At 45.3% G+C, this 17,626-nt stretch overlaps 1 protein-coding gene across 2 annotated transcripts in view; it reads left to right on the forward strand.

Annotated features, from left to right (window-relative positions):
- Window positions 1–17,626, forward strand: part of COL27A1 (collagen type XXVII alpha 1 chain) — a 656,744-nt gene that overhangs the window by 617,236 nt on the left and 21,882 nt on the right. The window contains exons 57-59 of one of the 2 annotated variants that reach the window (XM_073600403.1): window positions 6,273–6,326; window positions 8,598–8,766; window positions 8,844–8,953. In XM_073600403.1, the coding sequence (XP_073456504.1) occupies window positions 6,273–6,326; window positions 8,598–8,766; window positions 8,844–8,953 (333 nt within the window). Of the gene's footprint in view, window positions 1–4,050; window positions 4,164–6,272; window positions 6,327–8,597; window positions 8,767–8,843; window positions 8,954–17,626 lie in introns of those variants that run through there. The other variant, XM_073600404.1, reaches the window with a different exon arrangement.

Raw genomic sequence — 17,626 nt, forward strand, 5'->3', positions numbered from 1 at the left:
TACACAAACTCAGTAACCCTATAGTCTTATAGCAAGGTGCTATACAGATTAAAAAGTGGATGATAATGCATAAAATCCATAATAAAAGTTTTGGCACAAAATGCAGCTCCACCAAGAGATGAGAACAATTCTATTGAAAGACAACAAGGGACAGAGGGGGGCGCCACTAAGTGCAGCATTAAAAACATTAGGCAGCTAAATGTGCACTCACATAAATCCAGAAGAAGGATGGGAAGTGTTATCATAATGGGGGATTGTAACTATCCAGACATAGACTGGGTGGAGGGAACCGCGCATTCATCCAAAGCTCGCCAGTTCCTAAATGTCTTGCAGGACAATTTTATGGGTCAGATGGTAGACGCACAAACTAGAAATAAAGCTTTACTGGATCTACTGATTACCAACAATACAGACCTGATCACGGATGTGGAAATACAGGGCAATTTAGGTAACAGCGATCACAGGTCAATTGGCTTCAGTATAAATCACACAAATTGGAAACATAAGGGGAATACAAAGACACTGAATTTCAAAAGAGCCAACTTCCCTAAACTTTGAGCCTTGTTAGAAGGCATAAATTGGGATAAAATCTTAGGAACAAAGAACACGGAGGAGAGATGGGTTTGCTTCAAGAGCATATTAAATAAGGGCATTAATCAATGCATCCCATTGGGTAATAAATTTAAAAGAGCAAACAAAAGTCCTGGATGGCTTAACTCCAATGTAAAAATGCATATAAAAGCAAAGGAGAAGGCCTTCAAAGAATGCAACAAGAAATGTAAGGGTGTAATAAGGACGGCTAAGATAGAACTTGAAAGACACATAGCGGAGGAGAACAAAAAAAATTCTTTAAGTATGTAAACATACTTCAGTATGTTCAGGGGGGCTTCAGTAACCAAAACTGCAGTGTTTATCCTCATGACACATCACAGGAAGCACCTCCATCTCCAAGGGTACTTAAAGAGGAGTTCCACCCAGGGGCTCCATTAAAAAAAAAAAAAAAAATTAAAAGTCAGCAGCTACAAATACTGCAGCTGCTGACTTTTAATTGGACACTTACCTGTCCCTGGGTCCAGCGATGCGGGGGATCGAAGCCCCGCTTGTCCCCCCCCTCCGCTCGTCGGCGCCGGCATTTCAACTGTGGGCGCCGGGCTGTGGCTTCACAGCCTGGCACCCACTGCGCATGCACGAGCGGCACCACGCGCCGTGATTGGCCGCTCAATCACCTGGGACCTGTAATGGGTCCCAGATGATTGACAGGAGGGAGGGGAGCAGAGCCGAGCCCTTCCTGTGCCTGGGGGGAAGTGATGTCACCAGCCCAGGCAAAGGAAGAGGCAGACTACGAGGGACCACCTAGCAACAGGCATTTAGAGGTAAGTAAAAAAAAAAAAATTCAAATGTTTTTTTGTTTTTTGTTTTTTTTACAATTTTTCAGGTATTTTTGTTTTTTTGAGTGGAACCCCACTTTAAGGAACTCAGTCAAGTAATTGCCAGACCATTGTTCCTAATTTTTACTGACAGTCTACTGACTGGAATGGTACCAGGTGATTGGAGAAAAGCCAATGTAGAACCAATATTTAAAAAGGGCTCAAAATACATCCCTGGGAATTACAGACCAGTTAGCCTAACATCAATAGTATGCAAGCTCTTGGAGGGGATGATCAGGGACTATATACAAGATTTTAGTAATAAGAACGGTATCATTAGCAGTAATCAGCATAGATTCATGAAGAATTGTTCTTGCCATACCAATCTATTAACATTTTATGAGGAGGTGAGTTGCCATCTAGATAAAGGAAGGCCCGTAGACGTGGTGTATCTGGATTTTGCAAAAGCATTTGACACAGTTCCCCATAAACGTTTACTGTACAAAATAAGGTCCGTTGGCAAGGACCATAGGGTGAGTACATGGATTGAAAACTGGCTACAAGGGCATCTTCAGAGGGTGGTGATAAATGGGGAATACTCGGAATTGTCAGGGGTGGGTAGTGGGGTCCCCCAGGGTTCTGTGCTGGGACCAATCCTATTTAATTTGTTCATAAACGACCTGAAGGATGGGGTAAATAGTTCAATCTCTGTATTTGTGGACGATACTAAGCTAAGCAGGGCAATAACTTCTCCGCAGGATGTGGAAACCTTGCAAAAAGATCTGAACAAATTAATGGGGTAGGCAACTACATGGCAAATGAGGTTCAATGTAGAAAAATGTAAAATAATGCATTTGGGTGACAAAAATATGAATGCAATCTATACACTGGGGGGGAGAACCTCTGGGCGAATCTAGGATGGAAAAGGACCTGGGGGTCCTAGTAGATGATGGACTCAGCAATGGCATGCAATGCCAAGCTGCTGCTAACAAAGCAAACAGAATATTGGCATGCATTAAAAATGGGATCAACTCCAGAGATAAAGCGATAATTCTCCTGCTCTACAAGACTCTGGTCCGGCCTCACCTGGAGTATGCTGTCCAGTTCTGGGCACCAGTCCTCAGGAAGGATGTGCTGGAAATGGAGCGAGTACAAAGAAGGGCAACAAAGCTAATAAAGGGTCTGGAGGATATTAGTTATGAGGAAAGGTTGCGAGCACTGAACTTATTCTCTCTGGAGAAGAGACGCTTGGGAGGGGATATGATTTCAATATGCAAATACCATGCTGGTGCCGCTACAATAGGGAGAAAACTTTTTCGCAGAAGGGAGTTTAACAAGACTCATGGCCACTCATTAAAATTAGAAGAAAAGAGGTTTAACCTTAAACTACGTAGAGGGTTCTTTACTGTAAGAGCGGTAAGGATGTGGAATTCCCTTCCACAGGCGGTGGTCTCAGCGGGGGGCATTGATAGTTTCAAGAAACTATTAGATAAGCACCTGAACGACTGCAACATACAGGGATATACAATGTGATACTGACATATAATCACACACATAGGTTGGACTTGATGGACATGCGTCTTTTTTCAACTTCACCTACTATGTAACTAAGGAAGCGACGTCACGTCGAGGATTGTCACCCAGGCATGACATCACTTCCTCTTTTGTGCTCCGTGGTGGTTCCAGATGTCCTTCCACCACAGCTGACTAGTCATCATAACACCCAGGAAACCAAGTGTAGTTTTTTTTTTTTTTTTTTTCAATCACCACCAGGGACCATACTTGCAGGAATGGTGTGTGTCCTGTGTGCTGGTGGCTGCTCTGTTCTCTGGAATATCCGGGGAGCAGAAAGCATAAGCTTTCAGAGAACAGAGCAGCCCCTGGTGCATAGGACAGTCGTCATCCATTGAAGCACTGTCCTTGGTGCTGATTACAAAAAAAATGATATCGCTAAACTTCAGCTTTAACTCCCTGCCAGGTAATATTTGTAGTCCTCTCTAACAGTCCCTTGTTTCTGGAAAGGAAAACATGGAAAGTGCTGATCCATGATTTTTTTTTTTGTGTTTGGTAGTCACACAAGAGACCTTGTAAAGTAGACATTGGTATATCCAGAAAGGTAACTGATGGGGCCCCATAGCAAGGCCAATAAGTGTCCACCCCCCCATCCTTATAACCTCTTTAGGGAATTTCTCTCATAGTACAAAATTCTAATTACTTTTATATCAGTTCTATACAGCAGTGTTTCTTAACCTTTTTACGGTCAAGGCACCCTTTAAAATTATGGATAGTTTCAAGACACCCCATTCTAAAAGGTAAAAAACTATTCTAATAGTTGTACATAATGTGGCAGCATTGACACACATAGGACACCCAACATTTGAGGTGATTTGTTTTTTCAAAGCAAATACATATTTGCACACTGGTACTGACTACTATTCCACTGTTTCACCTCTCCCTCAGTTTCTCTCCCTCACTCAGCTAATGTCACCCCAGTGTTGATGGAAAGGGGCAGGGGAGGATCAAACAAAGAAGCTGTGCAGGCTTAATACCCTTCTTATCAACACTGATGACATCACTGGTTGTTAGGACGCCGTTAGCTGGAAGGTTGTAATGATGCACAATAAAAACCTGTGGCTTTGTGCAACTAACTGACTAGTATTCCAATGTTTCTCTTCTCCCTCAGTTTTTCTCCATCACTCAGCTAATGTGACCCCAGTGCTGATGGAGAGGGGCGGGGGAGTCAAACAAGGATGCTATGCAGGCGACTGAGCTACCCCCTATCAGCTGATGACATTAGCATGCCGGCAGCTAGAAGGTTGTAATGGTGCACAATGAAAACCTGTGACTTAGTGTAACTAAAAGACAGCCTTCATCCACACGCTGGCTTGTATACATTTTTGGGCAATGTTTAGGAATTTTGCCAAGGCACCCTGGTTGAAAAAGGCTGCTATAGGGGCTTTCACAATATAGATACATTCATTTTATATAAAACGTAGTGCCAACTATTGCTGCTATCTGCATACAGTATATCACTGTGCAGCCAGATATCACTGGGCCCTCTATGCTTTTATACAGTTTACATATAGTAATGGTCTAATCAGCAAAGCTCAAGCTCCTTGCTGAATTGAGAGCTATAGCTGTAACTCAGCAGGGAGTGGACCTCTGCTGGGAAAACTGCTTTCAGACAGAGAGCAAGGGTCCTCTCTGTAGCATGCTGGCAGGGAACAGGCTTTTCTAATCAGGGTGTGGCTGCTTCGTAAAGAAAACTGAAGAACTGTATTGGCTGCTTACTCATGCAGACTGTACTTATTCTGTTTTGATGCACCTGGAATTTATTTAGTTAAACTTAGACCCCTTTTACACTGGAGCGTTTTTCAGGCGCTACAGCGCTAAAAATTGCACCTGCATAGTGCCTGAAAAATGAGGCTCCATTCACTCCAGTGTGAAAGCCCAAGGGCTTTCACACTGGAGCGGTGCGCTGGCAGGGCGTCACAAAAAGTCCTGACAGCAGCTTCTTTGGAGCGGTGAACTCACCGCTGCTCCCCATTGAAATCAATGGGGCAGCGCTGCAAATCCGCCGGCAAAATACTGCTCCGGTGGCGTTTTGCGGGCGGATATAACACCTTTTCAGCCGCTAGCGAGGGGTTAAAAGCGCCGCTGAAACTACGTTAAAGCTGCACATATGGTCAGTTATAAGAACACACAATTGATGGTTTGACAGTTTGGTTGATAACACAAGCTATGTGACGGTTACATTCCTGGCACATGTCGGGAATGTACTGTAACTGTTTTTTGAAACTGTTAAATGTTAAATTTATGGGTTTCGTTCTGCTTTAAGTCTGTGGGGCGTGCAGACAACTGTTAGGCAATTATTTAATGGGCTTAGTTAGATCTTTGATCCAGCAGAGGTCATAGTCTAGATAGCCATGACCGGATCTTAAAATCATGTTATTTAATTCTAATACATGCACCTGTGACATTACCCAATCTTTCTTGCCAAGAGACTGTGTTAGAATGGCATTGAATTTAACGTGTGCTAAAGCATTTGCTAACTGATAAATCAATGGGGTTGTTAACTAAAGGCATTAATAGCTCTCTCTCCCCTAACCCCCCCACCGCGGTCCAGGACTTACCCGCTCGAGTGGCAGGGCTGTGGTGTCCTCTCCTAGAGTGTGGGCAGCGGCGGCTCTGGTGTCCGCTCCTCAAGCTTCCTCTGCCGTGTGTCTCCTCTTCTGCTAAAGCGCCTGACGATTTGGCCAATCATGAAACAGGTCTCACGACCTGCCTCCTGATTGGCGGGGGGAAACTTTAGTGTCAAAATTGATTCGCTATCATCACACAACAGGGTGGAATCGAAGCGCAGTGCTCAGTGTCCCGAGATCACCCTTTTTTGCAAACATATTAGAGCCTCTGGCTCTAATTAGGTGCTTTAAAAAAAAAAAAAAAAACAAACACTCTATGGACGGGCCATCACTGCTCAGAACTAGAGCAACTGCGCTTCCAGTGCACAGTATATTTGCCTTTAGTAAATCAACCTCAGTGTATGCTGGCTCAGGGGTGGAGAGCATGGGGTTCTGCCTAGCTGGGCTGTTCCACTCAGAGCTTGACTTTTTTGGTAATGTAAAGCTGATGTACAAAGCAACTAATTGACAGTATTCATTGGTTTGAAACAGAATGTTTATTTCTAATTGGTTACTGCACTTCACGGTTTCCTGTGAAAAATAAAAGCATGACGCTGCAAGTATTTTTGTTAGTTTTATTCATTCTGTTGTGGGGAAAGATTGCCATAATTCCTAATCACAACTAGTAAAAAAAAAAAAACATTTTACTTGCCACTACAAATATTAAAAGTGGGGTCACAATGTAAACTTTAAACTATGTTTCAACATTTATTTTGCTTTTCAGAGGACAGAAGACATTAGTGAAAATTACCAAGCCCTTATGGACTCCAATGGACCGGTACGTGCATCTTTTCTAATTGCCATTGATACTCCTATACTGCCTGAGTGGTCATGGGCCTACAACAATCAAAGCCCATCACTCACTTGGATTCAGTGAAAGCTCCAGGCAAACAGCTACCTGTATATGTGGGACTGTTTTACCTGCCAAAGGATTTGTTATTCTATTCAGTTTTGTGATTTATTACTAGAATTTAACATTCTGTTTTTGGTGATTAGTTCCTTCATTCTAACACTGAATTTATCAGTTTCTAAAACATATTAGACAACCATACCGGTTCTATAAAATTCACAGAAAAATATTTAAAAGTGAATCAAAATTGTGCTATATTCATTACCGGTATTTATAGATTCAAGGTAAATAGAAAATGATTGATGGCAGTGCAAAGTCCAAAATACATTCCCTAAAAAACTACATATACAGAAAAATAGCAGGTGGTCCTGCCAGAATTCCAGTGAGCTCCTAACTTACTGTGTTCCCCATCTCTGAAACTAGGGATGAGCGCAGATTTGTTCTTAACTCCCGCCTACTGCTGCCAGGGTATTTCCCACCCTCTTTAGCTGCATGAACACAAAGGAATGCTTGTAACATCATTGACCTGATAACCCAAATTCAGACCAAATCCACGCTCATACTTATCTGAAAACTAACCAGAGTTATCCACCCTGGCGACTTCTTTGGATACCGTGAGTGCCTAGTAAGAAACTATTGTTTCTTCAAAATTTGTTTAAATTTTTTTTGAACAAAAAAACAGCCAGTACATTTTGCTGAAAAGGAGTCCTCCTTCAGAGATGTGACAGAATCAGAAAGAAATGTTCTATATAGCCTGAGTTATGATTGGATTAGTTATCAGCATGACTTCAAAGACTAAAGACAGCCCCTACTAATAGCAAGACTCAGGATTAATATGCAGAAACACTTGACTGCCAAGCTTTAAAGGGATGTCAGTCCAGACCTCCTCCAGACTTGACCATCAATAATCCATAATAGGATATTGCATGGTGACAGAATTCTGTGTTGCACCAATGAACACCTTCATTGTGGGTCTAGTGGTGGCTGTGGTCAGAGAAAATACACCAGTGTGCCCTCTGTTGGTACATTAAAGTGAATTTAAACCCCCAAAAGTAAATTGGTTCTTCTTTAGCACTCCCACCCTCACCCTTCTACAAGAAAAATTGCTGGGAATTTTTTTTTTGCTATTTTTTTTTATTTTTTTATTTCATTTTTTTCGCCTTGCCCCACCACGCCAAGCCAGAATGATGCATGCCTGGTCCTGCATCCTCCTGGGATGCTTACATCACAACTCCCAGGAGGGTGCAGGATCAGCACACCGAGCGGCCGGGTGGCAGGTCTGGCATATCCTCAGAGTTGACTGTCCGCACCTGGAAGTGGCAGCCAGCTGAAGAGGACCAAGATGGCAGGGAGGGACCTGCGGTGTAGCTTCAGAATAGCAGATTGCAGTGGGACAACACTGGAATCGCTGTATGGGTGAGTATGTGATCTGAAGAGCACTACAGCACTGCAGTTGCGTGGATAAAAAAACATTTGTGGGGGAGGGGTACCGTTTAAATTTACTGATGTGTCAGGGAAAGCTGTACCCCTTGTTCTAGTAGCAAACCTGTTTATCTGCCTTCACCATTACAGGACCCCAATATCTTTCCATATTGCTCTGTGACTATTTTGCTTGCAATAAAATGAGACAGTTGACTACACTGGTTTTAACCTTAGTTGGTTGGGCAGTTCTGTCTGCCTAATCTATATCAGGATAGTTAAATTCCCCCATGATTAGAACATTGCCCTGCCTCCTCAACATCTCTGACTGTAAAAGAAGAGTGAGATTAGGTGGCCTATAGCATACCCCCACATTCAATTTACCATTTGTTTCATCCCTTTGAAGCTCCAGGCACAAAGACTCCACCTCCTCACTAGACCCATTAGCAATGTCATGCCTCATATTCAACATTAAATCACTGTTGACATACAGGCACACCCCTCTTTTACCTACCCTGTCCCTTGAATACAAGGCATACTCTTGGATAGTCCCTAGCCTGCCATGTGAGCTGTCTAACCAGGTTTCCGGTATTCCCATGAAGTCAAAGTCCTCCTTAAGTGTTAGAAGTTTTAGTTCCCCAATTTTATTAACCAGGCTTTTGGCATTAGTGTACATACCCTTTAAATGTGTAAAAGCATATATTATTTTACCTTTTGCACTTTAGGGAATGTGTACCCTTTTTTCCGAAAAGCATAAAAACTTTAAAATGTTTATTTCAGTCCTATCGAAGTACTGACTTTATGCTGGTGGACCACGGGGGAGAAATTTTCAAGACCCTACACTACCTCAGTAGCCTCATCCAAAGTATAAAGAACCCACTGGGCACAAGAGACAATCCTGCCCGAGTTTGCCGTGATCTGATGAATTGCCAACAAAAGATGGGAGATGGTAAGGAGATGTTTTTCATTTGATCTATTATAGTGCAGGGCTTAGATACATGGTGTAACTTTGGACTTTCTCAACAGGCACTTACTGGATTGACCCTAACGTTGGCTGTTCTTCTGATACAATTGAGGTCACCTGTAACTTCACACAAGGTGGTTACACATGTCTGAGACCTATAACTACATCCAAGGTAGGAGGTCATTGATTGGCATCTCCTGGATATCTTACACAAAACCATTTAGTGTGTATATACACACCCGTAAATACCTTTTTGACCAGAGCAGTTTTTACATTTCAGCTATAGTCCTATTGGTTTGGCAATATAGATATATAGGTTTATAATTATGCAAAAATGTACACCTTACTAATATATGCAAATATTTTCATTTTAAAATTGATTGAGTTTCTTTAACTGCAGTGGCAGCTGTTGCTAAAAATTTTTGGGGTGGCGCAAACAAACTGAAAAATACTGACCCCCCCCCATCAATTGCATCCTCACTGTGCCCATCATACGCAGCCACTTGTGCCCCATCATACGCAGCCACTTGTGCCCATCAAATGCAGCCAGGCTCCGCTGTCACTTCACTAACCCCCCCCCGGCCGGTCCGGCGGCACTTACCTCTCCTCTCCTGGAATGACGGGGCTCTCCTCGGCAGCTCTCCTCCTCGGCTGCTCTTCTCCTCTGTGGCTCTCGTCTCTTCCTCGGCGGCTCTCCTCGGCGGGAAGCGGCGGCTGCGACTCCTGCGTCTGCTAGTCTTCTCTTTGGCCAAAGCATTAGGCATCCACTAGGATCGCCTAATGCTTTGGCCAATCGGGAGACAGTTCTAACGGACCTGACTGCTGATTGGCAGGGAGGAACATTAGTGTGAAAATAGCGAAAATTAATTCACTATGCCACACAACAGGATGAGATCGGGACGCAGTATTCTGCACCCCGAGCCCACCCTATTTTGAAGCCTATTAGAGCCTCTGGCTCTAATCATGTGCTTCAAAATATACACACCCCGCCATAGTATTTCATGTGTCCGGCGTCCTGAAAGGGGCCGGGCACATGAATAGGGAGGGCGGCAGAGGCGTCAGGGGGGGCGGCGCCCGTGCGCCCACAATGCACGGGCCGCCACTGTTTAATGCTTGCTGACCCGCTCACAGTTAATGTACTGTGTGGTTGGCAGCTGCAGACACTGCAACATACTGGTACATCGGGGTGCACATGCGCAGCTGTACAATCGAGTGAGCTGCTGGGGTATTATGTGATCGCCATGTTTGGCTTTCATTGTTTTTTTTTTCATTATTATTATACATGATTTAGATAGCGCCAACAGTTTGCACAGCAGTAAACAAAATTAAGGCAGACATTACAGTTACAATACATTACAGTACAAGAGGAATCAGAGGGCCCTGCTCATTAGAGCTTACAATCTAAGAGAGGGGGTCAATTGATACAAAAGGTAATAGCTGTGGGGGATGAGCTGATGGAGAAAGTAAAATGGTGTATTTGTTAGAAGCAGAATAGGCTTCTTTAAAGAGAAGGGTTTTAAGGGATCATCTAAAGATGGATAGATTAGGAGACAGTCCGACAGATTGGGGTAGGGCGTTCCAAAGATGGGAGACGCTCTGGAGAAATCCTGGAGGCTAGCCTAGGAGGAGGTGACAAGAGAACAGGAGGTCTTGGGAGGACCGAAGCGAGTGGCTTGGTTGATATTTTGAGATCAGGTTAGTGATGTAGCTGGGGACAGAGTTGTGGATGGCTTTGTAAACTATTGTTAGTACTTTGAATTTTATTCGTTGGGTGAGTGGAAGTGGAGGGATTGGCAGAGAGGGGTGGAGGGCAATGAACAGTTGGTAAGGTGGATGAGTCTTGCAGCAGCATTCATGATGGACTGAAGGGGGGATAGTATATGTAAAGGTAATGCAATGAGGAGGGAGTTGCAGTAGTCAAGGTGAGAGATAACCAGGGAGTGAAATAGAAGCTTGGTGGTGTCACTGGTTAAAAAGGGGCATATTATAGCTATGTTGAGGAGGTTAAGGCAGAATGATTTGGACAGGGATTGGATGTGCGCCTGAAAGGACAGTTCAGAGTCCAGGGTTACCCCTAGCACCCTGGCATATGTGGACAGACTGATAGTTGTGCCATTGATCTTGACATAGAAGTCAGGGAAAGGGGCACGTGGGGGAGGAAATGACAGGTGTGACATACAGGCTGATATGTCTGTTAGTAAATCTGTGATGCATGAGGAGACCGATGGGGTGAACTGAGGGGTAGAGAGATAAATTTGGGTGTCATCAGCATAGAAATGGTAGTGGAAGTTATGAGGCTATCAGCTGACCCAGGGAAGACATGTAGATTGAGAATAGTAGAGGTCCAAGGACAGAACCTTGAGGGACCTCAACGTTGAGAGGAGGAAGTGGAGTTTTAAATGACACTGAAGGTGCAGTGAGATAGGTACGATTCGATCCAACCGAAAGCGGAGCCATGGAGACCAAGCAAATTTAGTTTGAGGAGGAGGGGGTGGTCAGCTGTATTAAAGGCAGCAGAGAGGTCCAAGAGTAAGAGCACAGAATATTGCCCGTTGGTTTTAGCGGTTAGTAAGTTGTTTGTGAGTTCTAGGAGAGCAGTTTCTGTGGAGTGCTGCGGGGCAAAATCCAGACTGAAGGGGATCAAGATGGTTATTCCCAATGAGGTGGGCGCTCAGTCGGTTGTAAAATAGACATTCAAGGAGTTTGGAGGCAAAAGGGAGTAAGGAGATGGGTCTTAGGTTGTTAAGATTGGTGGGGACGAGTAAGGCCTTTTTTGGTATGAGAGTGACTAGTGCATGATTTAGAGAGTTGAGATAAATGCCAGTGGAGAGGGAGAGGTTGAAGATATGAGTAGAGTGTGGGATAAAGCCAGAGGGTGATCGTAGTATTTGTGAAAGAAAGGGTCCACGGGGCAGGAAGTTAGGTGGGGATTAGAAAAAGTTTAGTGCCTTCCTTTATAGTAGCTGAGTTAAACAAGGGAAGTATTGACTATGCAGGAGTGTAAGGTGAGGGAGATATCTGTACAGTGAAGATCTCGTCACAAATTATATCAATCTTATTTTTGAAGTCATTAGCAATCTCCTGGGCAGTGAGTAGTGGGTGGAGTGGAGGTAATGTAGGACAAAGTAGAGCGTTAAAGTAGAAAAGAGTTGATGGGGATTGCTTGAGCGGGTGTTAGAGTGATAAAGTAGGTCTGTTTGACAGTGTGGAGGCAGGAATTGTATTTTTGGAGGGCAGATTTATATTGGCTGAATCTTGCTGTGGCTTAGTCTTATGCAACAGACACTCAAGAGCGCAGTTACATTTTTTTGAGGCTTCTGGTATTGTCTGTCACTGTGTGTAGAGTGAGTCCACAGGAGGCCACCATGGGAGAGGGCAGCAGGAAAAGGAAAGTCAGATTCTTGAAGCCAGCCAGTAATTACTAGTAGGTTGAAGGGGTTTTTGATAAATAGGTCATGGACAGAGGTGAGTTTGTTACAAACAGAGCAGACATTTCATAGGGCACAGGAAAATGGGAGGCTGGTTCTAGGCAGAAGAGGGATGGAAACCAGATCACAGTGTCCTGGAGGTTTTATTGGTATGTGGGTTCAAAATTAGCAGGACTTGATGAGTGCAGTAATAAGGTGATGACAGGAGTGAGGGTAATATACAGTATCTCACAAAAGTGAGTACACCCCTCACATTTTTGTAAATATTTTATTCTATCTTTTCATGTGGCAACACTGAAGAAATGACACTTTGCTATAATGTAAATTAGTGAGTGTATATCTAGTATAACAGTGTAAATTTGCTGTCCCCTCAAAATAACTCAATACACAGCCATTCATTTCTAAATTGCTGGCAACAAAAGTGAGTACCCCCCTAAGTGAAAATGTCCAAATTGGGCAAAAAGTGTCAATATTTTGTGTGACCACCATTATTTTCCACCACTGCCTTAACCCTCTTGGGCATGGAGTTCACCAGAGCTTCACAGGTTACCACTGGAGTCCTCTTCCACTCCTCCATGATGACATCATGAAGCTGGTGGATGTTAGAGACCTTGCGCTCCTTCTGTTTGAGGATGCCCCACAGATGCTCAATAGGGTTTAGGTCTGGAGACATGCTTGGCCAGTCTATCACCTTTACCCTCAGCTTCTTTAGTAAGGCAGTGGTCATTTTGGAGGTGTGTTTGGGATCGTTATCATGTTGGAATACTGCCCTGCAGCCCCGTCTCCGAAGGGAGGGGGATCATGCTCTGCTTCAGTATGTCACAGTACATATTGCCATTCATAGTTCCCTCAATGAACTGTAGCTGCTCAGTGCCGGCGGCACTCATGCAGCCCCAGACCATGACACTCCCACCACCATGCTTGACTGTAAGCAAGACACACATTTCTTAGTACTCCTCACCTGGTGGCCACGACACACACTTGACACCATCTGAACCAAATAAGTTTATCTTGGTCTCATCAGACCGCAGGGCATGATTCCAGTAATCCATGTTCTTAGTCTGCTTGTCTGCAGCAAACTGTTTGTGGGTTTTCTTGTGCATCAACTTTAGAAGAGGCTTCCTTCTGGGACGACAGTCATGCAGACCAATTTGATGCAGTGTGCGGGGTATGGTCTGAGCACTGACAGGCTGACCCCCCCACCACTTCAACATCTGCAGCAATGCTGGCAGCACTCATACGTCTATTTCTCAAAGACAACTTCTGGATATGACTCTGAGCATGTGCACTCAACTTCTTTGTTCGACCATGGCGAGGCCTGTTCTGAGTGGAACCTGTACTGTTAAACCGCTGTATGGTCTTGGCCACCATGCTGCAGCTCAGTTTCAGGGTCTTAGCAATCTTCTTATAGCCTAGGCCACCTTTATGTAGGGCAACAATTCTTTTTTTCAGATCCTCAGAGAGTTCTTTGCCATGAGGTGCCATGTTGAACTTCCAGTGACCAGTATATGAGAGTGAGAGCGATAACACCAGATTTAATATGCCTGCTCCCCATTCCCACCTGAGACCTTGTAACACTTAACGAGTCACATGACACCGGGGAGGGAAAATGGCTAATTGGGCGCAATTTAGACATTTTCACTTAGGGGTGTACTCACTTTTATTGCCAGCAGTTTAGACATCAATGGCTGTGTGTTGAGTTATTTTGAGGGGACAGCACATTTACACTGTTATACAAGCTGTACACTCACCACTTTACATTGTAATAAAGTGTCATTTCTTCAGTGTTGTCACATGAAAAGATATAATAAAATATTTACAAAAATGTGAGGGGTGTACTCACTTTTGTGAGATACTGTATATAAGCTGTGGAGCGGGCAAGAGAGAGTTTAACCACTTGCCGCCCGCCATATAGCAGAATGACGGTGGCAAAGTGGTTTCAATATCCTGACTGGGCGTCATATGACGTCCGCAAGATATTGAGCCGCTGCGCGCCCCCGGGGGCGCGCATCGCGGCGATCAATGTTGCAGGGTGTCAGTCTGACACCCCTCAACACTGATCTAGGTAAAGAGTCTCTGCCGGAGACTCTTTACCACGTGATCAGCCGTGACCAATCACGGCTGATCACGATGTAAATAGGAAGAGCCGGTGATTGGCTTTTCCTCACTCGCGTCTGACAGATGTGAGTAGAGGAGAGCCGATCGGCTGCTTTCCTGACAGGGGGGGTCTACTGATTGTTTATCAGCACAGCCCCCCCTCGGATCCCGCCCAGGACCACCAGGGAAGCCATCCACACTGGACCACCAGGTATGCCCCCTAGACCCCCAGGGAAATACTAATCAATGCCCAGGCAGCTGCCAATCTGTGCCCACTCCCAATGCCTACCACTGCCAGTGCCACCACCGCCTATCAATGCCCATCAGTGCTGCATATCAGTGCCACCCATCAGTGCCTGCTCATTGGTGCCACCTCATCGGTGCCGCCTTATCAGTGCCGCCTTATCAGTGCCCATCAGTGAAAGAGAAAACTTACTTATTTACAAAAAAATTTTTAACAGAAACAAAAGCAAAACTTTTATTTTTTTCAAAATTTTCGGTCTTTTTTTACTTGTTTAGCAAGAAATAAAAACTGCAGAGGTGATCAAATCCCACCAAAAGAAAGCTCTATTTCTTTCTCGAACATCATGGGACACAGAGCCTCAGTAATAACTGATGGGTTATATAGGTATCACTAGGTGATTGGACACTGGCACACCCTACCAGGAAGTTCAACCCCCTATATAATCCCTCCCCCTTGCAGGGATACCTCAGTTTTTTTACGCCAGTGTCTTAGGTGATGGACGTGTAAAGATGTCCTGTGCTGAGCTCCAAAGTGATTATCCTATACTGGGGCAAGCCAGGTGAACCGGATCCATTCCAAAGTGTCTTTTCTAGGCCGAATTGGATGATACCCGGGCCTCGTGTACGAAGAAATGAGGTTTTACCTGTAACGCTTCTCTTTTTAGAGAGCTGGACCCCACATATCAGAAAATGGTTTTCTATCCTTATTTCTGGCCGGGTGCTTTACAGGCCAGAACTGTGGATCCCCCTATTCGTAGAGGGCCCCGGTCTCTGAAGGTTTTTTCAAACGGAGCCCACCATGAGAGGCGAAGATTGGGTCTGTGCAACAGAACCCTGCGGCTGGATAAGGTAAGGGAGATTCCACAGAATTTTTTTATTCTAGTAGGTTTCTCCTTTAAGGTAAATGCATGCTATGCCTATTGTCGCCACCGGGGGCTGCCAAGAGCACATACCTTCTCATGCTGATGTCGGTCTCAGTGTTTCCACGCTGCACAAGCTCCTCCGGCCGGCTCAGGTAGGATGGGATGGGGGGCTCTCCTTAGGGATATCTCCCCCCAGACTAGGGGGAGGCCGCAGGTGGGTTGTGAGGCGGTTATATACCGCAATTTCACCACTGCCGCCGCCATTTTGCCATGTGCAGGCCCCATCTCTACCGGCCTCTCTCCTTCTTCCCCCCATGCTGATTCCAGAGGGTCGGCTCGCGCTGGAAGCGCGTGGTTTTCGAAAAACGAAGGGGGTTGCGGGGCATCAGCACAGCATGCTCAGACGCCCACAGGGCCAGCTGCAGGCTATTAAAGGCACTGATTGCAGGTGCACTAAGCCTTTTGGAGGGACACAGAGCTGACGGTCGCATGTAAGGGACACAGGCATTCTCCTAGGCAGCATTTACTAAAGTAACACCAGACTGGGCATTTGGTAGCAAGGCTTTTATGCCAGACTACATCAGCTCAGCAGTGTTCATTTTGTGATACCTCCACCTTGTTGCTTTGCACTATGGGTAGAAGAGGTTTAAACACCCCAAGAACCAGAGACTCTAGGGGATCTCGTTCAGGTTCTGAGGACCCCCTGTCTGCAGCATCCTCCCCCCCCCTGAGGGGCCAGGGACGGCTAGCCAGGGAGAGCCGTTGGGGTCAGGGGCTACACCTGCTTCTGGCACTTCAGCCCCTGTATACATTACACAGGAGGTTTTTTCCTCAACCATTAATGGTTTAGAGCAGGGTTCTCAAACTGGCGGCCCTCCAGCTGTTGCCAAACTACAAGTCCCATCATGCCTCTGCTTGTGGGATTCATGCTTGTAACTGTCAGCCTTGCAATGCCTCATGGGACTTGTAGTTTTGCAACAGCTGGGGGGCCGCCAGTTTGAGACCCCTGGTTTAGAGGAAAGATTAATGGCCATGATTACATCTTCACTCAGTGGAAGAAAACGCACTAGGCCTTCCTCTGTTCCCCAAGACCCTCAGGCAGAGGAGCTCTGGGATAAAGGAGAGGAATCCCTTTCAGAGGATCAGGATGGGACGGATGATTCCTCTTTGGAGGAATCAGGTGGAGAGAGACCCTCTGTGGCTTCCCAAGAGGAGAAAGTCTCAGTGCAGATCCTTACTGGATTGGTCCACTCCACATTTAAGTTGCCCATATCTGAATCAGTTAAAGAACCCTCTTCTTCTTTAGGGTCACTGAAACCTCCTTAAACAGCACATGCTTTTCCTGTTCATAATTTACATGAAAAGCTCCTTTATTCTGGGATCACCCAGATAAACGTTTTTTCCACCGAAAAAGTTTTCAACACTTTATCCTATGGAAGAAAAGTTTATTAAGATGTGGGGAATACCGGCCATTGATGCTGCCATTTCCTCCGTAAATAATAGTATGACTTGTCCTGTAGACAATTCTCAGATGCTCAGGGATCCTGTGGATAAAAAGATGGAATCCCTATTGAAGGATGTTTTCTCCTTAGCAGGTTCAGTGGCTCAACCTGCAGTAGCAGCGATTGGAGTCTGTCAATACTTAAGAGACCATGTTAAGCAGGTCATCAAAGTTTTACCTGAACAGCAGGCCCAGGGGTTGGCTAACCTTCCAGCGGCCTTATGTTATGTTGTTGACGCCATCAGAGATTCTATCATGCAAACCTCTCGTCTGTCGCTGGGGTTAGTGCATATACGTAGAATCCTATGGTTGAAAAATTGGTCAGCCGAAGCACCATGTAAGAAGCTGCTGGCTGGGTTTCCATTTCGTGGTGAAAGGTTGTTTGGAGAGGACTTGGATAACTATATCAAGAGAATCTCTTGTGGGAAAAGCACTCTCTTCCCTGTTAAGAAGAAGAGTAAGCGTCCCTCTTTCAAACGGACCAGCACCTGGGGCTTCAGCCTCCAGGCAGTCTCGACGGCCTCCTCCGTCTGGGTCCAGAGACAACAATCAACCTCAGGGACAAAAGAAGTCCTGGGGGAAGAAGCCTACTAGGCAAAACACTAAGACCTCAGCATGAGGGGGCGCCCCCGCTCGCTTGAGAGGGGGGAAGACTGCAACAGTTCTCAGGGCTCTGGTAGGAGGATTTCCAGGGCAGATGGTTCCCTCTCCTC

Source organism: Aquarana catesbeiana, linkage group LG09 (genome assembly GCF_042186555.1).
Source record: "Aquarana catesbeiana isolate 2022-GZ linkage group LG09, ASM4218655v1, whole genome shotgun sequence".
NCBI classification, from domain to species: Eukaryota; Metazoa; Chordata; class Amphibia; order Anura; family Ranidae; genus Aquarana; species Aquarana catesbeiana.